This window comes from Varroa jacobsoni, unplaced genomic scaffold (genome assembly GCF_002532875.2).
Source record: "Varroa jacobsoni isolate VJ856 unplaced genomic scaffold, vjacob_1.0 scaffold_204, whole genome shotgun sequence".
NCBI lineage: Eukaryota > Metazoa > Arthropoda > Arachnida > Mesostigmata > Varroidae > Varroa > Varroa jacobsoni.
Window position 1 is genome coordinate 40,163 of NW_019213106.1, and position 26,388 is coordinate 66,550.

At 41.5% G+C, this 26,388-nt stretch overlaps 1 protein-coding gene and 1 long non-coding RNA gene across 5 annotated transcripts in view; one reads left to right on the top strand and one right to left on the bottom strand.

Annotated features, from left to right (window-relative positions):
- The window catches only part of LOC147753819 (uncharacterized), a 56,959-nt gene that overhangs the window by 14,729 nt on the left and 15,842 nt on the right, over window positions 1-26,388 (bottom strand). The window lies entirely within an intron of this gene.
- cwo (transcription factor cwo) overlaps window positions 23,802-26,388 on the top strand; it is a 74,954-nt gene continuing 72,367 nt past the window's right edge. For 3 of the 4 annotated variants that reach the window (XM_022855384.2, XM_022855385.2, XM_086973551.1), the window contains exon 1: window positions 23,802-26,155. Coding sequence is in view for 2 of the 4 variants with exons in the window: in XM_086973551.1 (XP_086829677.1) it covers window positions 26,099-26,155 (57 nt within the window). In the remaining 2 variants the exon portion in view is untranslated. The remainder of the gene's footprint in view (window positions 26,156-26,388) is intronic. The other variant, XM_022855381.2, reaches the window with a different exon arrangement.

The window sequence follows — 26,388 nt, forward strand, 5'->3', positions numbered from 1 at the left end:
GCTGAAATTAAAGCCAGTTTTAAAGATAAGTATATCCACTCTAAATTGGATAGTCTAGATAACCCAACTGTTAGTATTTTTAAGACGTTTTTTTAAACCTTTTTGGCTGTTTTGAACATTTGTATTGTTGAGACCTTTAGGAAGAATATTAGTGAGTCGTTTACGTCTCAAATTGGAGCTGCAATCGCGATGGATAAGGCGGTAACATTGAATAAATGTCACTGTCAAAGCTGACACACCTAGAACGTACAAGATTTTTATTTGACATAAATGCTTTTGGCATAAAACAAATTATCAATTTAGACGCGTAACCTTGTATATTATAGAAAAACTCAAAGGGCTTCTCACTAAAGGCTTTCAAGTGGAACCAATAAACGATGGCCTACTGCTGCTGTCGCTGCTAATCGAAAGCTATGTTTCAGCGTTCGTCAATGGCACCATTTATGGGACAGCGTGTTGTCATTTTCCCGACGGCTTGAAAACATTGCATACGGTAAACTCAAAGTATAGATAAACTAGAAGATCGCAGAAATCTGGAATAGAACAATTTATGTAGCGGCATCAAAGGAGAGGTTTATTTGTAATCGATAAAACCTTCGTATTATATAGTCGATTACGATCTCGTATAGAAACATTTCGTGAATAGAGTTGATATCGTGGCGATCGTAAGGCCTATCTGGCTAACCCAATGATGTATACGACCGAATTTGCATGTCATTGTAACGCGAATTTGGCGGAAAATCTAGCCCATGACATGAGTGGCTGACAATCACGTAACAGAATTCGTTCTCTTCCGTGAATTTATTCTGAAACACAGCGTATGCTGATGTGCTTTGTCAACTAGAGGAATTTTACATGCTCACTGAATTTGTCTGTCTCTGTGAATATGTAGACAAACTGGAGGTGCGACGAAGTCCTCTCAACATACCGCAAATCAGAGTTATAAGCACGCAGTTATAGGTTAGCACATGTGTTGCAAGCAATCGATTTGTAATGGTGTCATCTTTGTACTTTATTATTTGAATCTCAAATGTTAAACAAAACCTCTTGCACTGTGTTGTATGATACGCTTGTTAATACTTCGTTATATTCTAGTCAGATCGCTTATAACTTTTACTCTACATGTTCCTATTTACGCAACAGCTTTATATATCCTTTACCAACCCATCGTTAATACTGATAAACTCTCGACTTCAAAGCCATCACTTTTAGCGACGCCGAACCAATCTAATTGTAAGCTTTAGGTATTGCGCATGAGCTGGCTTGGTAGTTCCGTGCAATCCTAGGTGGCGCTGCGTTTCGGGAAATAACACGGGCAGGGTCCGTAAACGCCAACGCCAAAGGTACTCACTCATACACACTCACTGTGCAACGTTCGCGCTCGTACTAACTCTCGCAGCCGTGCGATATTCAGGCACCTTGGCTGGTGCTTTCAACACTAAAACCAGTTGTTAATTCCTGCATGCGCTTATAGATATATATGTATATGTGCTACGTTTTACGAGAGTTTAAAAGACGTTCGTTTCAGTACCCAGAAGCTCTTGACCTGATACAGAAAATGCTATCCGCTTTAACTGTCTAGATAGTTAAAGCCTCTCGATGGGGTATTGAAGACTGTGTGCTATGTATACACATTTAGTGCTACACATTTCAGTTTTTGTCAAACAGGTCCTGCCATTAATTTGCATTCAATTATACATAACATTTTGTTAACTATGCTAGCTAACAGTATTCGCGTTGTTTTCAACAGGGTCTTGGTCAAATTTAACAGTTTTGCTCCCTTCAGGTTTGTCTTTATTGTCCAATTGGAGATCTTAGATCAGTTAGCCTAACTTATATAGCTTGCAGCGCTATACGAAATTAAGTTCCGGTTGCAAGAATCGTTATAATGATAGTGAACACATTCACCGCGATGTTAGATGTTTTTAGGATTTCATTCAGTACCTAGACGGGTGGAGCAAATGTGTTCGTGCTCATACTAAAAAAAAAAGCTTAAACTTTAAGCCCTTCTTAGTTTGCATCCGCTTTTGCTGTGCAGCTTCAAAATGCACCTAAGGATCTTCAAAAAGTGCAAAATGCACTAAAAAGAAGGGTGATGGCTTTTCCACGTGAGGTCTACCCAAACCCTCAGTGTAATGGCAAATGTATGTTGTTGACGGAATGCATGCATTGTACCAAATTATAAAGTTTTCCTCTATCTTTCAATCATTCTTCAATATAAGAGTTGCACGAGCTTTTTGCAACATGACTCGCAACAAGTGGAAACAAAAAGCTTCCGCCGCAATTTTTTGAGTTTGTTACAAATGCAATCGAATAAAGCTGAGCATAACCGTGAAAAAACACCGGAAGGTTATTTAACAGTTGCACAAATGACAAGGTGTCCGACGAATATATTGTTGACACGGAAAACAATTCGGTCAGCTTTAAAAGTAAAGTTGGCTATTAACGAATCGCAGTCAAGGTGCTCCTCAAGGACAAGGAGCGCATCGAGAAATTGAAGTTATATCTTGTTAACAATGTCAACATTGAGGATCATATCAATAATACGCCTCCGTAGACAGTCGTTGAACTTCCTACGTGAGTACGATGTTTATATAACAAACCCCTATAAAAATCGACGATCCCTCCTCTCGCTCTCGCACTCTCTGTCTCAACAGTGCCGAATGTAAAACCTGTGATGTGTATCAGAAATACATGCGCTGTGATAATTGGATCAAGATATTCTTCTCCAAAGCTGGCGGACCGAGAATATCAATGTAAATTTCTACATTTCAGGTTAGGAGAGCGCAGTCGAAAAGTTTTAATTCCGAAATTTAACGTGTCCAAGTTAAGTTAATAAAGTTTATTTGTGAAGGACCTGCGAGCGTAATTATATGCCAACAGTTATCGAGATAGCTATTCGTGAAGCCTTTAGGCAGATACCAATAGAGATGACATGCTTTTTAGCATGAAATCTTGAAATAATTGAATGTTCTATTGTTGTTGCCTTTATTGCTGTTGCCCAGGTCTTCCTTCTGCCAACATTATCTTTAATATTCGTTATTGGGGTAACCAAGATTAATAAAATTGGCCCAGTCTGATAGCATACTACCTTAGTTATTCTAGTTGAAGTGATCCTCGATGGATTCAATGCGCGTGTACCACAGTTTTTTCAATTCTTAAAATATTTTTTGAGCTCAATTGTAGAGTTAGACCTCAGCTCTGCTTTCGATTTCTTCGAACATATCAGATATCTTTCTCGTTCAAGCGTTCTTTAGGCTTCAAGAAGACAACTGGGGTCAACGAGGCTAGATCTGGTGGACACGCGGGTTGGAGCGTTACAGGTATCGCGGTTGTGTGTAAAAAACGCGACGCAAGTAACGATGTGTTGGCCACTTCTCCATCAGGGTAATCGTTTCGAGACCTGTTTTTTCAGGATTTAGGCCTATTCTGGCGGATAGCATTACCCAGTCTTCTTAAAGCTTATCGGTAATATTGGTTGATAACAGCAGAACAATTCGATAGAAGTCTATAACGCACAATTCCCCGCCTTGTTGTTGTGTGCACGTGCCACGAGTAGATCCATGTCCCGCTTCCTGTAATAGTGTGGTTGAGGTTCGCTTTAAACAGTAATTAACGGATTCGCATTTTCTCGGAATTCACACCCTTCGGCACAGTAGTTTTCTGTGAGCCTTTCTGCCCTCAAATTGTTTTCAGAATTAGTTCAGTCGTATTTGTGTAAAATATGTAACTGTTTTGTGAGCTTTCTGAGTGTAATTCGGCGGCCTTCTAACATATTTATTTTGCTTTTTGCACACTTCCCCTTGTATTCGCTATGAAAAAGTGTTCTAGACCGGGTAAGCCTTCAAAGGTTCCCTGTCCATCGTAAAACTATTAATAGCACTTGTGCATTTAAGAGCTTTGATTGGTAGTCTTTTCCTTCAAATTTTCTGCAGTATCGGCACCACTTATGAATACCTAACACAGTACATGGCTGAATATCATTGCGTCTCAATGTGTTTAGAAAATATATAGCATAATACTATTGAACGAGCATGAGTGCAGCCTGTAAACAGCAGACAGGGGAGCGATGGTGTCTCTACCTTTCAGGCCCGGCTACTAGTCCGCCCGAAAAACGAACGGAAGTTAGGCATTTCGTCGATATTTTTGTTCACTGTATATATATCATGGACCACCTTTTTACGCAATATTCGCACGTAGACTGATTATAAAAACTACTAAAAAGAATTATAAATATTCGATGGGGAAATACGTAAGCATAATAACATTGCAAACTATTTACGAATGCGTTTTGGATCTAACGGCTTCTTGCCTCTTAGACTTTAACTTTGACAACATGATTAGCTAGTCGGTCCTTAAAAAGCGGCATTTTTATTTTTTACGTATGTACTCAAAGCATCTTTAGATGGGAAGCTCGGCCAGTGTAACGCCGGTATCCTTATAGACGTATATAGACAGACATATATGATCATCGTAATCGTGTTCGACTGCTAATCCTAAGGACACACTGTAGTCTAGGATCGAACCCAGACATGATGGGTTGGATGGAATGCCGAGCGGCGATAGCGGATATAAAGATAAAATAATAAAGAGACGTACAATATATGCAATTGTCAAGACAGTAGTTCCTCTAGTAGATCTTGGCTGTACCTTTGTCACGAAGACATTTTTACCGTAGTACTATCTGGCAACATGTTGCACACTATTAACTGTCAGCTTCCCCTGTTAAGTGTGGTTATATTAAACAGCTGTCCACTGTATACTTTATCCTAAAACATCAAAATATTTGGCAATGTAATTCATACTAACAAGCGGAAGAAAACAAGTTATCTATCCTACTGCCTTGATTTGAGGGCACGCTTTGGATAGGTTGCAAGCAACGTTTGAAAACTAAGTAGTAGCAGCCTTTTTCTTGACGATAGAGTAAATGATTAATCTGGAAGATTGTACATGGCCATTTGTAAATTCAATGGATTCATTACGACGAACGGAACGGCAGAAAAATTCGGGCAGCGGGTTATTAGCACGAAGTGATGGAAACGAAATAATTGATCAGTCATTTCAAGGAGATAGCCGAGTGATGGTTAGGATGTGTTGGATTGGCAAATGATATAATTGCATATTCTAATGGGAGAACTGGGCAACAGCGGTGGGTTAGATAGCGAGAATAGCCTGCGACTAGATAACAGAGCTATGGCTTTTTATTAAGCCGCATGTGCCATAAACAAATCGGATTAGCCGTCCTGAACAGCCAACGGCGTTCCGTTTAGTAAGCTCTATTGTCGTTCCGCCCATAACATCAGACAAACAATAACAATCAGGCTGACTTTTCATAGAATTTTGATTTGATTACACCTGAAATAGAGTTGTTTTTGATCTAACCTTTTTTACCACAGTAGAAATACTGATTTTTGTCTAACATCACATTGGAATCACTACTCAAATGCGCGCCTACCAACAAGAGAATGTTGGACGCTTTTAACAATGTTGCGCAACCCTTTATGGAGACGTCTACGTCAGATGATACGATCGCCTACAAATCGTCACGCACCATAAGTCCTTTTGCATATCACTGTTCCGCAACGACTCGCTGAAGTCGGCATACGAAAGAGAAAACAATTACGTAAGCCTTGAACAGGTAGACTATACGGAAAAAAAGAAGGGCAGGAGCAGAAGGATGAATTTCGTATCGAGTAGAACGTCTTTACTAAGCAAGGTAAAAGACTTTTGATATCCGCAGCAAGCTAAATTTGAATGTGCTTGAAAATCTTGCTTCGTTTACGGCCTGGGTCGATGCTGACATTTATCAACTAGATATATCATATGAAAGTTGCTAACGTAATTAGATGCACTGTCTTCCGATTCATGTAGGATATCTAGCGTCCCGATCGAAGCAAAGCTACAAACTACCACATCTCAGTGCTCCAATATATAGCAATTAGAAGATAATTGCTAGGGGCATTTTCTGCGTTAATAATCGAGATATGTTTTTACTTGTGCTTCGATCAGCTGATTTCGTCTCCGGAACGTAACTTAAAACAATAGAAGGCCAGTCTGGCAGGCTGGATATGCGGCCAGAGCTTATACCGCGACCTGGTCTTTCGAGGAGTAGTCAATCTGTGTTGCCATCAGGGCATGCCTAACCTCCCGACAGTGGCGGTGATGTTCCTCAGGCTGTTCTTCTTTATTTTTTTTTTCGCTAGTTCGACACATGCGCCCGTCGACCTCCTTCTTGCATTGCTTCTCGTGAACCATCATTTCAGCGGCCCCTTAAACTTACACGAACATGACCCAGTAGCAGGCCGTCCTTTCTCACTCGCGGTGAGGACGCCGGCTTCAACCACCAAGACGTGAACCAGAAAGCTACCCTAACAATTTGGCCTAATAGCCGATCGTGTCTGCGAAACGGGTTGCCGTTCTAGTGCGTTATGGTGCTTTGCTCTGAGCTGCGTTTTGGTGTGACGGGGCACCAGTGGCAGCAGCAGCAGCTGCAGCTGAAGTAGCGACCGTGTTTGCGTAAACTGTCACTGCTGAATGAAGTGAGACAAGCCCTTGGGAAGTAATGATTGACTGTGTCCTCTACACTCGACGCTGAGTGTGTAGCTTAAAACCTAATACCTAGGGCAAACGTCTTACGTCTTAAGTAACGACAACACAGTGAAGTGGCACCGCGTTAACAAGACCTTTTTTAACAGAATATGTTTTAGGTCTATATTGGTTATGCAGATCAATAAACGCAGGACAGAGTAGACACAGAACGAACAAAAAAGAACTTCGGGAGATAATTGATTTTTGGATAAATGTTTCCTCTACTAATATCAGAATGGCTAGAGCCTTTTTTCTTTTTCCCTGAGATTGTAGTGATTGTAACTAAAAATTCGCCACAATTATGTGTATTTCGTAAGTTCGTTAAAATAATTACGACATATTCTAAATCTTCAGAAACATAGGCTTCTGGACTTTGCTGCGATCAATATGGAGTAGTCATGCAGAGCGATTTGATTGTAACTAGCTAATTATTACGCAGGACGAACAATCAATTAAATGCCAGGTGTCAGATGTAATTAACATCCTACAAAAACAACTGGTTTTCGTTTCTTTTGCCTCAAGGCCGAAGATCAACTTCAGGCTTCCTTGCATGCTTTTTGAAGAGAGACAAAGGTATATTCAAAAGGATATCAAAAGTGTCCTAGCAACTAAAGACGAAATCCTATTGATATTAAACAACAGTGCTGAAATGGCCAGTATCTATGCGCTGTCAGCGTTTTCGGTGTTTATCGGTTCAACTGGAAAAAAAATGTACAACACAAAACGCACAAAGCGCGGTACGACGCTACACAAAAATATTGCTAAAGCAAACGAGTGAGTAGTTATCGACTAGAATTTCTTAGACGAACGCACAATTGTGAGATCGACTTAGAGCAATTGACGGAACCTCTGACAAATCAATACGATAAGGACACGGCAAACGTTAGGCAGAGCAGAGGAAAAAGAAGCTCATAAAAGTTGTACAGAACATAATTATGTACTGCTATGTATTTCAAATTAGCCTATTCAACTTTAACGTTACGTCAATTAAACTTGTCCTGCTTTTGCATAAGGTTCTAGATAATCGTACGAATAACTTCGTTGCCGTAAGTTTGGACAGCAGAAAACAATGAAACGAGGTAAAAGAGAACTTTTTTTCGCGTAAAACGTTCAATAAGGGCCTCCTTGCAGTAGATATGAAAATTGATTTAGGCCAGCTTGCGTATTTATACGTTTTGTAAATTGTTGCTCGAGTTCACTATTATTTCACCTGTTGTTATAATTAATTCGTATAAATATAAGTCTCTTAACTTAAGGAAAATCATCTTGATTAAGCTAATTAAGATGTTATTCGAATATTTATGGACAACCCTTTCAGCTTTAATTGAAATAAGTTCCAGACGTATTGTTTCTGTATAGCCGCATGAATGCATTAGACCGAGGAAAACGTATTCCATGGAACTTTGAAACGGCCACCATGTTTTTTGTAGCTGCTTGTAGAGAGACTGCATGTAAACGATTATATGAAGTAAGTCTGTATAACTTCTATAAGACCATAGAGAGAACTGTTCTGCAATCACATATTATTGGCCTCCCGCGTATGACTTCGTTTAGTTCTAGGGATTTTGCACGCATCGTACGACAGGTAAATTGCAGGTAACTTCAGAGGTATTTGTTAGACGACTTCCGGCTCGGAATGCCTCACAGCTTCCGGTTGACCAGACTCTCTAGGGATTGTTACGAAAACCGTTAGATACGCGCGCTCGGTTTCATGGCCATGCATCCCCCATATGAACCAAGCTCTGCTGTTCCATAACTTTATCGACCTTTTCTATGGTTTGCAATAATGAGCGTGGCTACCATTCACGTTATCTTGTGGAAAAAAACATTCGTCAAACGGTGCTGGCCTTGTCCACTAGAACCGCTTACACATAGTAGCGTTAATTATTAATGTTTTTCTGATTACCTGCATGTTCGTCAAAAGAAATATTTATGAGCATCTATTTTAGTCATTAAAAACGCATCGCGACAAAATTGTTTATATTTTGTCTTAAAATCAACAACATTCCTTATGCGTCTATGACTATCAGAATAACTTCGAAAAAAAAATTTATATAACATTTACGTCAATAATTCAACAAGGATTACGATGTTAACGACGATGGTTCAGAAACCACGCCCGCTTATTTCTGCCATGTAACGATTCTACCATGAAAGTTCATATTATTTTTATACAGTGACATTGCTCAGGTTGCCTGACATTCGTTGTATTTTTATAGTGAGTTTAACATGTACTGAGTACGATTTTTGCTGATCGAGTGTAACCTCTCTATCTAACATAACCAATACTTTCAACACTCTTCTACGATTCCGAAACGCCTTGTAGACCATTGCTTTAGGACGCTGTAAGATCTCAGGCATAATCGGCCAGACGTCTTCTGACTATTACCTATATATGCCGAGCTGTTGTCCTTCAAGTCGAACATTGATTGGTTGTAATTCAGTTCATTTTTAAAATTCTAAAATGGATCCTTGCTTATGTGCTTACGTGTATATACAAAGCCAGTCGTTAAACGTCTACCAATAACAACCTGTATGGCCCGGTGCCATTTTCACACCGTCACATGGCTTCCGATGATTGTCTAGCAGAGGTGGTAATTTATGTGTGCTTCCATTTATTATTCAATTTTCAATGAGATTTATCTCTTTTATATAGATATCAGATCCGGACAGCGGAGACCACTTTCCCGGACGTCGCCGGACACAGCACTTCTTTCATGCGTCTTTCCAACTGTACTAAATTTAGGAGGTCTCTCTATTTCGGAACAGCTCTTTAATTTTAAAGAACTGTACTTTATCGGATTTTCTGGGTCATTCCGTTAAAACAAACATCGTATCGAAATCAGTTGAAAAGCATCATAATCTATGAATCTCTCTCAACTGACAGATTCGACGCGAGAACTTTGCAAAGGTCGAGTGTACCATTTATGCTCAAAAAGTTGATGTACTCAGTCCTATTGTATTACGCCGTAAGGTAATCAACGGTCGGAATTTTGCTTAAGGAGCATTACCAGTATGACTTCACGACGCTAAATTCGATACTGCCATGGAAAGCTGTCTTCGACCTTTCAGTCGGGGAACCACTTTTTCCTTTAACAGTAACTTCTACTTTCGTTAGAATTTGTATTATAATCATAGTCAACAAATTGATACAAACAAATTTGTTTATTTCTAATTGTTTTGAGTGTTTATTGTGGACCATGTATTTGAAGGCTGTCGTCTTTGACAATATTCACCTTATGTTTTATCTGAGGCGCCATTTCGAAATAGTGATTCTTCATCGTTCAAATCACGAATGGGATTGCCCTGTCCAAGGCTAAAGAATATAGAAAAATGTACTCTGGAGGAATTTATAGACACACATGAATTAACTAAATTATCTCACTAAATATCCGTTTAAAACTGTAAGTTACCCCCTTTCACCTCCAGAGAAAATAATGCATAGTATCATTATTGTGCCATTGGATGGCTCAAGCTATACTGTATATGCACATACAATTTTTTAGGCCACGCAGAGATTTTCTTGGATAATATTCATTGCCACAATCAGTTTGATTTTGCATCGATCTTTACATTTTACCCGCACACCATAATGCATCTTGTTTAGCAAAAGAATCACCGGCCTACAAATATGGCGTTTGGCTGATTCATTGGTTGGTTGATTGAGTTGAAGCAAAGTTTCGCGATCACATACAGGAAGCAACGTAAGATGTCCGCTAAGGAAGAGAGGTTGCAACTGTAACTCCGTACGGCGCCGTTCGGTAGCTTACCGCTACCGGAATAGGTTTTTAGACCGAGAATCGCCCACAGACAATAGAGCCTTAATGTCCTCTCTATTTATAGTATCGTCTCCACCCTTCTGGGTAATCTAGAGTCGAATTCAATTGGACCCGGGCAATCCTTCGATAAATCGAAGCATCTAAACTAACTAGCGACCAAAGATAGGCTCGCATTGCTTTTTTTGTTTTTATACTATATCCTGTTTCGTTTTTTGATCACGACAAAGCAAGGCTGTTTAACTATAGTGTCTATTTTTTCCTGGGAAACATTATTTATTTCACCGACCATGCGGTGATTAATGATTCAAAGTTTTCAATTCTAAGCTAGTTTCTTATTTTCTTTTTTACTTGTCACAATAGCCTAAATGCCAATCAAGGCTGAGATTATTCATACAAATACGTCCTCAAGGTTCGTTATCGTGACGACAATCTTCTCGGCAACAGTTTAAAATCTGTGGCAACGCTGGTCCGCTTAATTTTAGGAGATCTGAACAACTAACAAAACACGAATCCCAAACTAAAAAAAAAACGTGACTCTTTGTAAAAAAACATTTCGTCCGAGTAAGAAAAAATAGTCACTCAAATCCTATACTGGATAAAATATGCACTATGATTTAGGAAGGAGCAAAGAATGCAAAAATTCTATCTTAATTTGTTGAAACACTAACATTTTTTAATTTTTTACTAAAAAAATTATCCTAAAAATGCGCTCTTTCCGGGGTAGCATCATGTTAGGCACATTTGCAACTAAAAGAAGAACTTTATGTCTAACGGCTAATCTAACTGATTTATTGTTAAAGGCATTTATTAGAGGAAAACCGCGCAGTATTTTCTGCAATATATAAATGACCACAAAAACGGTAATTTACAAAAATGTTCAATCGAATAGAAATGTTTCAATACTGTATAAAAGTCTTAGTATAATAGCTATTCTATATGGACTGAACAACAGGGCCTTGCGTTTTAATTCATCAAATAGTCCGTTGGAAATGCAATGCGATAGTTAGGGCTCGCAGGGATACTGTATATAGCTCCTGAAACTATGCCTAGTGGCCCTTAAGCAGCTAGAATCAATGTACAATCTTTAAGTTACTGTAATTTTTAAACTTACAATTAACAATTAAGTTAATACAACAGGTAATACAATTTACAAATACATTAAAAGGCTGAGCATGCCAAGAGAGTAGGATTATCAAAGACTAACGCCACGACCAATGGCATGATTAGAAGACATTGACTCGTTACTTTGTCTTAGAATCTTAGGTAGTAGGTTAAAATTAAAAAAAAAATATAGAAAAGTTAAAACAAGGTTCAACAGTAGTTCTTTTAGATTAATATAGCTTTAAGTGCAATAAGAGTGCACTTAATTAAGCGGAAAACATTACAAGACAACGTTTATTAATCAACTTCTAATTAATATATATATATATATATATATATATATATATATCGACATTCATTATGAGACTTTCTGACGAATTACGTACATATTGCATACATATTCAGCGTTGTGGAAAAAAGAACTACTACGCTCATCATACTACGTTCTATTGAGGGGAAGAAGCCCACACGAGACATTCGGGTAGACCTCATCCCCGTACGCTTCTGGGCTGTATATTGAAACATTTTCTATGGCTGTTGCACAGTGTCACGGCCATTCGTAGGAAGATGCTATGACATATTCTCCAGGACGAGCACTCTGCTCTCATCAAGCAGATGCCATGGCAGCCCTACGCTTGCTTCCCAGTCAACGCTATAGATGTTCCTGGCATACTAAAAAGCTTTGCCAACGTACCGGTTTTCGTTCTCGAGGACATGGCTGTGTCCCACTGGCCAGAATACAGATTCATTGAACACTGTTAAAACAGCTGGCGGTTATCTTTCACGGTAGTATGCCCGACAAGACAACATAATGTGCCCTTGTACCTCGCGGGAATGCAGATGTTTATAGACAGGGCGGCTTTTTCTTTCCGCGGTTCGTCGCTGGTGAAAAGTTTTTATTATTGTCATTGCCGACATGATTACTTCAGAGTGAAGTACTAATTGTATGTATAGTTATATACAGTGAAACGACGCCCACTCAAAAATGCCCTAGCCAGTTGCATTAAGCTTTGTCTCAACGACAAAGCCTTAGAGTTATGGGGATCTTGGTTTTTAACACCGTAACATAATGTTTCCTCGAGAGGTAGTTCTATCATTAATGTTCGGGCAACGTAAGCTGGTGTCGAAAGGGGTCGATTAGATTTTTATCGTCAAGATAGATTATGCAATTTTACGATCAAATTTGCGGACATCGTTTACCTTTAAGGCTTGAAATCCAAAAGTTCATCTCATTGACACAATGCATTTTATTAATAATTAGTGCATTTATCTCCTTGAAATTTATTCACTGTGTGTAAAATGTGCCTTTTTACCTACCTTGGACCCGCACAACCAAGCCTGACAATTAAACCGGTCAACATGAATGCCATCGAAAAAAAAATACAAATGTACATAGAAACTAAGTTTGGGCTATGTTTGCCTGAGATTTGAGGACGTCTGTTAATACGTTAACGATGTTACCTCAAGGAAACCTTAGCTCTGTAACAAATCGCATGTAAGATATTGCCTGTATGTGTCACTTCTGGGAAATGCTGGATTAAATTGGGGTGGAAAATCTTTAACGTTGAGCATAGCTTCGAACCGACGTGAGGCGTTGAGTATCGTTAAGAATAAATTAAATAGGTTTATTTATCTGATACATTAACAGAGCCTTCCACAAGTAACCTGTAAAGTATTTAACCCTGAGAGAACGAGAGTCAGACGCTTGATATTTGTCGTGTCTTAAAAAGACGCATATTCGTTCAGCGTTTGAAAAATCGTTTCTAGCTTGTATACATAGCCTGCACATAGAGCTGTGCAATTATATGAAGCTAACCAAGATCAGCGCGCTGCGGACTAACAGCGAGTCAGGGATCTCCGTGGGTGTCGGACTATGAACCTACATTAAGTCAGCATTAAGGCGACGAACGAGACCTTGATAAGCGATTGACGGTGCCAAAAATCTACATGGCAACATACTTGACAACGGCCGACGCTGATGCTCCTCCTGTAGAAACCTGATTCTATTGCAGTGGATGCCCTACGCAACGGTGGCCGAGTCAATTCACGCGAGATGCTGCATCGTTTTTCTATCAGCGATGTCGGTGCGCCAAGGCCCCTCGGCTTTCGCGTTTCACACTTTAGCGTGCAGACGAGATCTGCCGAGGCTAAGGGACGCCCGACCAATGAGTTCTCTATTGAGACCCAGCGCTGGCTTCAAACAATTTTATAAAGCAATGATCTTATGCGTTCAAACAACCGGCGCTGTAACGCGATTTATAATACATGTATCTGCTCTTACGTATCGCCCTGCCACTGTAGAAGGCTCGTGGTCTAAAAATACAGGCTGCCAATGACTACTTTGTTAAGCAAGGGTTAATTAAGGATAAATATGACTACGTCGTACGGTCTTCGTGTGGAGCCTACTATTAGCAAAAAGCAAATCATCTAAACCATTGACCTGACTTCTGATGAACTGGACGGCTTACATAAATCCAAATCCTTGTCGTTCAAAATGTGCTTTTCCTATCTATTTACTGTCATTATTTTGCATTAGTTCCTATCGGTTCTGCAAGTATTACCTTATAAGCCTTATCGAGATTTTAAAACGTTTCTTTCTTTTTGTTTATCGACGACCCTCGTGTAACAACTAGCTTCATTGATGCGCGACCATTACCGAGACACATTGTATTTGTAAAACTTGCACTATACAAATACACAGAAAATTGCGCCCAAGTGTTTATCTATCTTGTGCGCTTTCGTTTTCTTGGCCTCAAAGCGGAGCACTAAGGAGAAAGTTTGCATTTGTTAATATAAACCGTAAAGTAGAATGGAGCCTATAATTGAATCAAATAGTACTTCTATTTGCACACACAGATGGGTGTGGCAAACGAAAAACATTATGTAAAATACACTATACACATAAACAGAGAAAAAGTGCAAATGTGTCTGGTTCACCGAGCCACCTGCACATTCACATATTTTGCTGCTGTTTGTAAACTCACATAAGCCCGCACAATTTGAATTTACGAATATTAGCATATTCGTTGCGTACAGTATAAAGTATAATTAGAAGAGATAGTTAATTAAACTATATCCCAACTATTTACTATGAAGTATCTCTACAACTACTTGCATACGTTTACGGCCCCGTGGCATTTTTATGGCAAGGTGCTAATTTGATACCAGAGTGCTAGATTCGGCAGGGAAGATCAAATCATCACTTTACAGCCGAAGTAAAAGTTTAGCTTTACTACACAGTTGGCATAGCAGTTACAGTTATAGCACATATGCTTGGTTGAAAAGCTGCACACATTGTTTCTGCACACCACTATAGCAAGTAATCAGCCGCACTAGAAGACCTGTTGTGTACGGTTTTGCAATCTAGAAAACATTAGATCCTCAAACTGTCCGCTTATTTTCGGTATTTGACTTCAGTTGAGATATGTTTATTTGTGTTAGGCGCAAAAACTGCAACTAGAAGAAGGGCAATACAATCTTCGAGAGTCATCAGAGAGAGTGGGTAACTTAGAACATTCGAAATTTCCAATCAACCAATCAACTACTTCGCAACTCCATAGACTGAAAGCCATAGGCTTCCTATTTAAGTTGGGCAATTCCCAAGTAGAATTCTGTGACCCACTCTATCAAACGAATTCTTTTGATCGACATTAAATCTGAGACTGTCTATACAAAAACGCACACGCGTTCTAGGTCATTTTCAACAACTCGATACACTTAGAGCGAAGAGAAACAAATCGATAGATCGTTTTTAGAAAAAGAAATCGACTTTTTTAGAAAATACAACAGGCATTTGAGCACTTGCCAGTTGAATGGTGGACCTCTACATATGCTTCGAAGCTTCTTTAGAAAGGGAGTGCAATGGCAGAAGAGATCTGAAACTAAATTTGAATTGAGAATACGAGGGTCAGGGATTGGGCAAGAAAAAGGAAACGTGTCGTAAAACATGGGTGACGTACTGTAAGGTGCTTTCAATTGAGATAGAAATTTAAACGTACTACGTTTAGAGATACCAACCGGACTGCGAAGATTACTGATATCGACTTATGGTACTGCGGCAATCGGCGGACGGTACTGCGAGATGAAGTGATCGTCGAAGATATATGTTTTTTCAGTGACGGGGATACGCGCATCAGAAGCCGACTATAACAGAGATCGGAGCGACTCGTGTTGCCCTAGTCGAAAACACACGTATCCATAGGACGAACGAAAGCCACGAAAGTTCAACGTTAATTCCTTCAAAGTGGCTTTTACTATTAAACGAGGCCTTTTTAATTGTACCAGATGAAACGGCATAGAGAGGAGTCAATAAAATCATTAGACGGTCAACATAATGACGAATGCTTCGACTGGGCTAAGCGTAAACCGGCCTTGCAAAAACAGACGGCAGTCAACAGTACTTTTTACACATGTCGTTTACCTTAGCATAAATATCAAAGAATACCTTCCAGTCAATTATGGTTAAATGGATTGCACAAGGTACATAATGATTTTTTTAAATAAAGTAGGCCTGATGGGAACGGGACAAACGACCAATGCTTGTTAGTGATACATCAAACCCTTGTGATAAGAATCGGTCGAAGCGGTAACATATGACAAATAATCGACAAGGCTGGAATCAGAAGTCAAAAACTAATGCGAGATAGACCTTGGGATAATATGGCTTCTAAAATAAAACGAGGCTCTGTTGAGTGTGAATGGAGCAAAGCAACAGTATACAAAGCTCTGAGCGCTTTTTAGGAAATCTATTGGAGAATGCGGCGACGTCTTACTCAATTTATAAATCACAAACAGTTTTAATACGATAGATCCGCTCATTAATGTTCGTAGCGTTAGACATATAATAGTCGATGAGGCGCATTTTATTTTGAGAAGTATTTTATATTATATATAATATATTAGTATTATAGATTGACCGTAACATATTTGCCCTATAGGTCAATGTTCACTTCAGTTAACTTCAGTTCTTGTTTGCTTAAAACACAACCCTTTAGGCCGTAAAAGGCGATCATTCTGAATGATAATTATTGTTACCGCGGTAATGGCTCAGCATTCCGTGTTGTACTGTCAAATTAAATTTCACAAATCAATATTAAGTTAACGTGACGCCAAATTGAAATCCGGATATTGGGTTACATTGCCTACCACCATCGCAAGCGTCGATCCGTTTCTGGTTGTAGGCACGTTCTGGGTCGTTCGAGTGTTTGAATTGTCAGCATCACCATCAAATTCGTATTGTACCTTATTCGTTCGCAGCCGCTGGACGAACGATCTGAAAATAGCGCCGGCCGGCTGCCCCAAAGTTGAAATTCAATATAGTGGCGGAGTCTTCTTTTCCGACACGGGCACACGCTGCTCAAAATTAGCACAACTACGCGCCGAATGTCGAAACCGGTAAACTCTATTCGAATTATGGACGAACGATGATGCCGACTGCGGCTCCCTTCGCTTTAATATACAATAATGAGCTGATCAACATTGGTGTTTAGCGCGGTAGCCCCTTCGTAGTGGTGCGTCAACTTACCCCGACGTTGGGTAGAAAAAAATGGGCCCATTGGCACAAGGAGCCTGGAGATTACCTTTGCAGGTGGCCAGTTTAGCTTTGACAGCTGTCAGATCCTATATACATGACATAACAGAAGATCCGTCGGATCAACGAACCGAGATAACCCCCAGTGCATCGGATTCGTTAAAAAATCTCGCTGCACAGCCCAGGTATACGAGCGGTTCGCTTGTTGCGGAACTCTTCGTGAGATATATGTACATGGTCGAAAGCCTCACGGCTGTAAAAGCAGAATCCGAGAACATCAACTACAGGTATATTACAAATGACACTACTGAAGCATGCCGAGTACTGTTTAAGTTCTAAAAAATAACAGCACATGTTGACCTTAAAAATGTTCAGGCGTTGTGATGACAATATGTTGCAAGTAAAAGCATACGTTCAATACGGGCGCGAAAAACGGGGCTACGACCTGGCACGACGGCAGGCGCCAAAAAAATAAGCAGATAGATCCCAAATTGCCACGCCATGTCACTCATTACAAGCATTGTTTCTTCTTCCGCTTTCAGGCCGATTTTTGAATAGGTGGCCCCAGCATGACTTAATACAGATTCTACCTTAGGGCCTTAACGGGAACTCATACTCGTCCATTCCCAAATACCTGTCCAGCTTTGTTGCCGATAGCCTATCCATAATCATGCATATATTGTACATTCTTTATTCTATATACACACGCTATAACTCATTACCAATATGCAGTTTTGGACTGGAAAACAATATTTTCGATCATTACCGAGTCTCCTTAGGAAAACCATGATGGCCGCGGGCCTTTCATTGCAATAACCACTTGCTGGTATTAGTAGTTGTCGTCTGAGAGCCATGCAACCTAAGAAATTTCAAGCCCGGACTGAAAATGAACGGGTTTAATACTGATAAAGGAACAAATGCAACAAATGACGGCAGCAATAACGATAGAAAAAAATAATAGTAACAATAATAACGATATTGTGATATGATACATGTAGCTGACTGTTTTTTTTTCATATGGTTGCGTGTACTGTGCATACGTATAATATAATGCGTAAGGAAATACGTAGGACAAGCGCCGGACCAACCAAACAGAGAAAATTTTATGCGCAAAGTACAATTCTTTTAGGAGTGTATTGATCGACGTATCAGTGTTGTTACAACAACAGACCCCTCATACCATACTTTACTTACAGATACGGAAGTTTTAAAATCGTATTTTGCCGTCATGCAGGTATCATTTGGTAGGCCATAGACAGGTGTATAGTCGTGGGCGAGGCGTAAACAGTAGGCTCTCGGTCTTATCTATGACTTTAGTTGATTTTGAGCGATACTTTAACCGAGGCTAACAGACCTGATCATAGGCTTATAACGGTGTCTTTTATTTTTTTAAAACGGAGGCGGTCTGAAGGACTTTTAACGAGCAAGGCCTACGATAACACTGTACGCCTAGTGAACTAACCACATAGAGACAGCTGTCTGCTATAGGACCAGAGCGCAGATATCATCAAAATACGGCAACGATTCCTTCGAGGATCGCTAGTCAATTTCAAGTTAGCTATAACCGCTAGCCATAGTGTCGTCAATTTTTTCTTTAGGCGGCCTCTCGGTTCCATTGATTTGTTAGTGAATATTCAGTGCTAGTTATGCAATGCCACCAAGTTCTAGCAGATAATTATTTTGTTTGGTTCATATTGTTATATTGCGGTACGTATTTATAACGTAACAGGCAGCCCTTGGCGTATTTTCCAGTCAAGCTAGTATATTGGATTGTTTCGTTCGAGCTGTTAAAACTGTTTAATATTGTATAGTAGCAGCGTGAACGACCACATCATCGGCGAATCGTTGAGAAGTGTCGAAACGTGTATAGTAACAAACTTTCATATAGTATTTGTTATATAAATGTATATATATTTAGTTAAGTAAACGTGTATATACCAATCTATGAAGAAAATGTGGTAGAATATGTTTCCTTTGCATATTGTGCGAACGAAGCCGTCTGTAGTAAAAATACGGTGACGTCATTGACGTCGACCGAAAGCACAGGCACCATCGGAAAACAGTGACGATACGTAAGTCACTGGTTGACTGGACAGCTGATGGGTTTCAGCTGGCGAACCCAGCTCCAGCAGCCGGACCATACTTACTGACTCTTGCAGAGAAAACGGCTACGCCCTCTAGGTCCTATTTACCATCAGGGCAATCGAGGTGATGTGGCAGCAGCGTTCTTTTGGATGTGAACAAGCTAAAAATCACCGTATCTTCTGTGGTCGGTGGTTTTAATATCTAAACGATTACATCTAAGATAGCGGTCATATCCATTCATTTGATTATTATGCTAATTTACGAAAGCCATTTTCTGCCCCCTTCTTCTTTTAATGTCGTGTTCGTTACTGTTGCTACTGCCGCTCACATTGCATTGGATAGTTCTCTCTTCTGTACACAAGCTCGTTAGCACCACTTTACTTGGATGAAAGTATTTTTATTTCATATTCGAAACATGAATGTCCGATAGCGGAAAAATAACTTTATTTTTCTTCCGAGGCCAAAGACTGCTAGAACAACACCGAATTAGTGTGATGTACTAGAAAATGTTACTTAAAAATGTTATCTTTATCTAACGAGCACACAGCGCTCGACCTTCTGATTTCGTCGGGAATTGCCTTCAGCAATTTTTGACGTATTTATTGGACAATCCTAAATCTCTATGGAAGTGCTCACCGTATGCAGAAAATACCTACTTCATTCGATATCTTCTTGACACAAAAAAAAAAAAATGAAAAATGGGAAGTGTCAGAGATGCTGTTTCACTCGACACACCCATTTTTAGAATTTGAACAAATCGATGACAATATTTTTATAGGTCAGTGAAAAGGCTTTGTATACTGCTTGGCTACGAGTCAAAATTTTCAAGGGATATCACTGAAGCGCCAATCTGGTATATCACTATGTCACTATTTTTGGCGAAATTATCTCTATATTTACGTTACGATTTTTCAAAAGAAAGGTCATCTTCATGATCTCTATAGGTTTTGACTGGGTCTCACTTTATTCACGTGCATCCTTTGAATATTAAGACTACCTTTTAGTGCATTTGCAGTTCAGCGATCATCCATCGTAGCCGTTCCTCTTGGCAGATATGCCCGCCAGAACATTATCTCGTCGTCTTAGCTTCAATGGCTATATCTATAGATTCGCTTGTATCGTTGACATAACGCTAGATTCGTATCTCATAAGCCAGCTAAACAGCTCACCATATTTGAAATCGCGTTTTTGTTCAAACTCCAATATTATTGTACATATGCTACATGGGTTTTCCATATACATCGAATGCATTTTTTGTTTGCTGTTCCCTTCCTACGAACAGTTTTTCATCACGCGTCTCCGCGGCGTTTGTAAGCTCTACGTGTGTACAGCGACAGTGGCGAACATGCTCCACACATCCACACTCACAGGCACGCATATAAACAGGCACAGATATATACACACACATTCTGACCGTTTTGGCGCAGGTTGCCAAGACCGTGATATAATGGCTATCCAAAATATCAACAGGTTGTCAGCGGTCTGCTGGGTCCCTTTATAGTTTGGCCCTCTCCACTGGTTGTTCCCTCTCCTCCATTGCTTCACTCTCTATTTGCTTTTTTTGTGACTCACTTTACCCTCTTACCATTACCAGCATCGCCATTCCCCAACAGTGGCCGCCACCACCGTTTTAAGCGGTTGGCAACAATCCTATACCCCTGGCACCGTTCTCTAGCCTACTCTAATCAGCCCTTACTCCGCCTATGCTTAGGCACTCCGTAACAACCACCCTTCAAGGCCACGGCGCCTTCTTGTGTGGCCTCCATGTTGCGAGTCCCTGCGTTCTGGTTAACGTCGGCAAACAAAACGGAAGCAGCAGCAGTCGCCACTTGTCCTTTAGTCATGCTCAGACAGGTGACGAACGAGCCGCCATCCGCCTTCGTTTGTTCGTTCTGCAGTACAATCACGATAACGGCACCAACAGAGGTGACCGCTAGTACCGAAATAAACGTATACAAGAACGACGAGGGTGTGTATAGTAATAATAGTACTAACAGCGTTCATAATGTAACACTACGTATGAGTTGATCCTGCTTTAACTCACCACTCCGTTACTTTCTCAGGCGCATGAGACTCAGCGACGATCCCACCAGCAACAGAGATGGTTTCCCTCTTGTAACTATATTCGCTACTATACCCCCGTATCGAACGTCTTTGTCAGCCTACGTTTTTGTACACCGCCATGTAGTCGATTGATTGAATTCTTTTGAAAAAAAATCCTCAACGACAAGCATATATATTTTCTTTTCTTCTTCTAAATTTTTTTGTCGATACATAGTTATGCTATGGCGACTGACATGCCAAGTCGGCTGATGCTGTTACGCGTGTGGCAGGTAGATAGTAGAAAGGTTTTTGAAAAATCATCCACGCGAACGAAAGATCTTCTGCGAGCTGCACAAAGGCGCATGCGGTAAAACTACTAATAATTACAACAACAGCGCTACCTAGCTCATATTTACTTTATTATATAGTTATGCCACCAACGCCTACTAATTAGCTAATATCATAAGATTTGCGCGTTCAGTTCACCCCACTCCGTTACAAACTTTGCAACGAACACATGGACCGTACACGCGGACACATGTGGATATCAGCCGACCCCGACAGCATAACATACACATACGCACACGCCTCTGTGTAGCGTTTCCTCTTACGCGTTCCGTAGGTCGATTGTTCATCGTTCCCAGAATCGCACTCAAATACTGCGCGGGACCTAATAATGGTGGCAGTCATAGCCGACGCCACGGTCATAGGCAGCCGTCGTTGTCGACATCGACAATTGTTGTCATCAACTGGTAAAGAGATACGACGGTATCGACGAGGTTTCCTTCCTGCCTTGTCTTTGTTTGCCCGCCCGCCTGCTCGGCGCCTTATAGTTTCACTAGTCTGCGTGGCATATTTTGACCACGTGACAGAGCAAGGACCGAGGGAACCAACCGATGCCATGCACTCATTCGTTCAGTCGGCCATTAAACCTTCTGTTATTATTGATGTGCGTTCTTGGGCTATTTGTACGGTACTGTTGTGAAGCGTTTCCTTTTGTCTTACATGCTAGAATTGAGATAGGCATATTCCGAATCAGTCATAAACAGCATTGGCCTACATGGTCGTCTCTGAGTAGTCCCCGTCGACATCAGTGAGACCATCTTAGACGGTGGTGATAAAGCTTAGACCAATCGTACTGCTGCGTTGGTCCCATAAGAGTTCTTTCCGCGGTACCCAAACACTGGCTTCGCTCTATCCCCGGTCAGGGCGTATCCATATCCATGCTGCAATTCGTACAGGTAGTCGTTCTTCAATGGATGGTAGGTATCTTTCTTCGTGTGTGTAGGAACCTACTAAACACACACGAACTCCGTCAAAAAAGCTAAACATTAATCGTTGACGACAGCGCCGCTGCCGCCGTCGTCGTTGCCACCATGTAATCAGGTTACTTGTGCCGGTTGTTACATGTTTGACTACAGATGTTTCTACCCCCCCCCCCCCCCAAACGTACGCACGGACACGCGATAACCGTTACACTTAGCGGGCGTAACGTCATTGAATCGGTGGCTCGAGACAGCCTGCCATAGACGCTTTGCCCTGTCGATTCTTCGATCCCTGCATACACCCGCTTATGTCCGTTAGACCCTTAGTCTGCTTACATGCTATCATCCTGCCGTCAGGCATGCACGGACAAACAGCATGCACGCAGATGAGCAAGTTGGCTTGTATGCATTTGGCGTGCCCAGTAGCCGCGCCGATGCACTCACTGTTCCCAACTACCGTGTCGCATTTACTCTTCCCTCGTACCGTCAATTTATCCACCTACATTTTCCATTTTGTAGTCGGTAGTGTGTGGGTGCATGTGTACATAGACATCGTCGACGATGCCTATGTTCTGCCTGCGTGTGCCGGTCCCAATGCAGCTGTAGGCGGGACAGTAGCACAAGGGTAGTACAGCAGGTACGTTTGTGTATGTACATCTGTCGGCTAATGATAGTTCCCGTGAGTCTGTGTGTGTGGGCAATGGCTGGGTGCGTGAAACATTGGCAACGCGTGTCTACGTGTCTGCATGAGCTAGAGAAATCGTCGAGCTGGTCCAGCGGAACATTCTAACTCATGTTATGATGATAATAGGTTCTACCTAGAGGGGTAAACGAACGAACGACCGATCGACCGCCTGACAGACAGACCGACGAGACAGCTGTGTGTCTGGGTGTGCGCGTGTGTGTGTGTCTCTGTGTGTGTGCGTGTGAGTCTGTGAGTGTGTGTGTTTGTGTGTATGACAGCCGTCTATACCGCTGCTGTTAAAAGTAATGATAGTGGCGGTTGTGCGGCCATAGTGAACAGTATATGAGCCTGCGGCCGTACCTTATTCTATGTGTGTATCTGGACTATGTATATTATTTCTCTTCTGTGCATGCCGTCCATTCGTACCGCGACCTGTACACACACACGCACACTTATTTTGTGTGGGAAAGTGCTATGCTATGGGTAGTATCGCACCTGCGACAGCTTAAGGCAAGGCAAATCGCTCTCGTTACTGCTCTGTGCTCGAGCGGCGGCTGGTTCTGCCACTGCCATCACCATCGTCGGCCGGCACCAGCGCCGCCGCTGCCGTGAGCTGTGTGAGTTGAGCCGCCGCTACTACTGCTAACTGTGTGTGCCCTTTCCCTAAGACCCTTTCGACTGACGTCGGCGGGCCCGCAGCGGGCCGGCGACGGGCCGCCGGTCAGATCGCACGGCCGTCTACGGGGAACGGCCGTCCTACGCCGGACGAGGACGAATAGTCGACAACGACGACGGCGAGCTGAATCGAGTTGAGTTGAGTTGAGCCGGACTGCAGTTTAGTCGCTGAGCAGCAGAGAGTAAATTAAGCACAGAGAAAATAAGGCAAATAACGAAGTAATGAAAGATTTCAACTAAACGAGAATAAGGCAAACATAGGAAAGCTTTAAACGAAAGGATTGAGAGCGAAGGCGACGCTCGTTTGCATCCAGCCAAGCTCGAGTAGCAACAGCGGACCGAGCTGCGCCAACGGACTTTAGCAACCGCTACGAGTATTTAAAACTTGAAACTGGAGAAAGAGACTGACAGACAGAGAGAAGAGAGAGGCCCCCAAAACGACGTCGATGTGACATATTGCCAAAACGGATAACTGAAATCATAGAACAACGCACGAACAGATCACTTCAGAAGAACTTGGAAGACAGAACAGAAACCATTCATAAGGGCAACGACAACAACAATAGCAGCAACGTGTTAATAATTATTTGATCTGTGCTTTTTCACGGGTCTCACCCTCACTCACGACGACAACGACACTTATCGTGGCCATTAGCAAGATTAATATTAACCTGCGCCTGTTATTAGCGTTGAGGTCTACAGTCGGGCTCCTCGTCGTCGTCGTCGTCGCGTTCGCTTCACGAACGGCCATCTGCCCTAAAAGCCGGCCAGTCGAGTCTGGCATCGACCACAACGAGAGTGGCAATCGCTACTGCGACTACGAAATTGGCCGGCCAGCCAGCCAGCCACGGAATGCGAACAGGCAGCGACGCTGGCCATCAAGATAATCATCAACAACAAAAGCGGCAGCAGCAACAGCATCATCGTTGGCATCAACGTTTACAACATGGTACAGCAGCGTGATGAAGTCATGATTGACATGTGCAGTTATCGGCGGGATAAGTGTCCATGAGGGAACGGAACAGAAACAACGAAAACTCCACAAAAAGTACCACAGTGTCTGTGTCAACGTATTTTACTTTGCTACCAACGATCGAAGCGACATCGCTACCTGTGCGGATGGTGTAACAAACCCAGTAGATCTAGGTAGAACGCCAGATATAGAGCAGGAGAGCGAGAGAGAGAGAGAGCGCGCGAGAGAGAGAGAGAGAGAGACGCAGAAAAACGAGTCAGGGAAAGAAAAGGTTACAGGATTCCTATTTGGCACTATCGCAATCGGAGTCGGTGGCGTGTCATTAGTCCGTATGTTTAGCTGTCAACTTCGTTGATTTGGTACACTCTATTCGATGGTGTATTTGTGTTCGGTGTCACAATCGAGAAAAAGTGTCGTATGGCCGTTTTATGATGTCCGACTGCTGTTATTACTAATGTACTATCGCTTTGATACAATCACGTCGATATCAGATCCTCTTTCTACCTATCGACGTCTTCCTCTTTTCTTCCGTGTCTGAAAATGACGACCGCCCACCATTGATTAATACCACGAATACTACTACCACCACTACATCTAAAAAGTACATATATATATGTATATTTAAAGTAATATATATGTATATATGGTTTCGGAAGTATTACGAACAAATAGCACACACCACAAATAGCGTAAGTAGTTCACAGAAACAGAAAGCCTACAGTCGGATAGGTCTATTTTTGTGTCCGCCATGAAACATTTAAAAGAGGTGACTTGTCATTATCATAATCGACGTTATAGACAACAATAACAATAGTCATTATAAAAACAACAACAACAAAAATAGCACGACCAGCAGTGGTGATCGCCCAGTAGCATCACGTTTTTTCATGTGACAAAAATGCGACCCGAACCGGAAACAGGTCTCAGTCAGGATGGCGGCACCATACCGGCTAAACCTGTAATAAGTGTAATTTAAAAAGACGATGAAGCTCAACTCCAAATCGAGAAACCTTCACCCGTGCAGCCCATAAATCCTAGTTCTCCATTCCGATATTCAGCTATATACGTATCGCCCAACCCCCAATCAACCCAATCTAGAAAATTCGAGCGTAGCTCGGGATCGGAAATAAGCACAATGTCATCGAATCGGATTTATTGAATGTAATCAAACGGTTGAAATTAACTGTACAACAACAACATCACCAGCTCCAGCTTGTTTCGACAGCACCCATATATACATATACATATATATACATACATATATACACATACATATATATATCAACAACAACGGAGCAACAACCTAGTGTTCTTTGTTTGTGCTTTCCTTGGATTCTGTGAGACAAACCGTTTACGTACCGGATACTCAGCACAATGTCAGCGGCGAACGTGTGTGTTTTTGTAGCGGAGGATCGCTTCCAGAATAGAAGGGTAAGTTCGACACGTACGTATATATCTAGATATATATATATATGCACTGAGTGTGAATGAGAGAACAAACCGGTACGAATTTAATAACGGAACACGGAAGTTTGCCACGTTTCAATAACGGTATAAGTGGTTTTCATTCGGTCGGGCCCCATTTAGAACTTGTACGAGGTCCCATGACGCATGGCAACATGAGCCTTCTCCAACGATGTTACGTCTTTTAGCCTCAAGCTGTA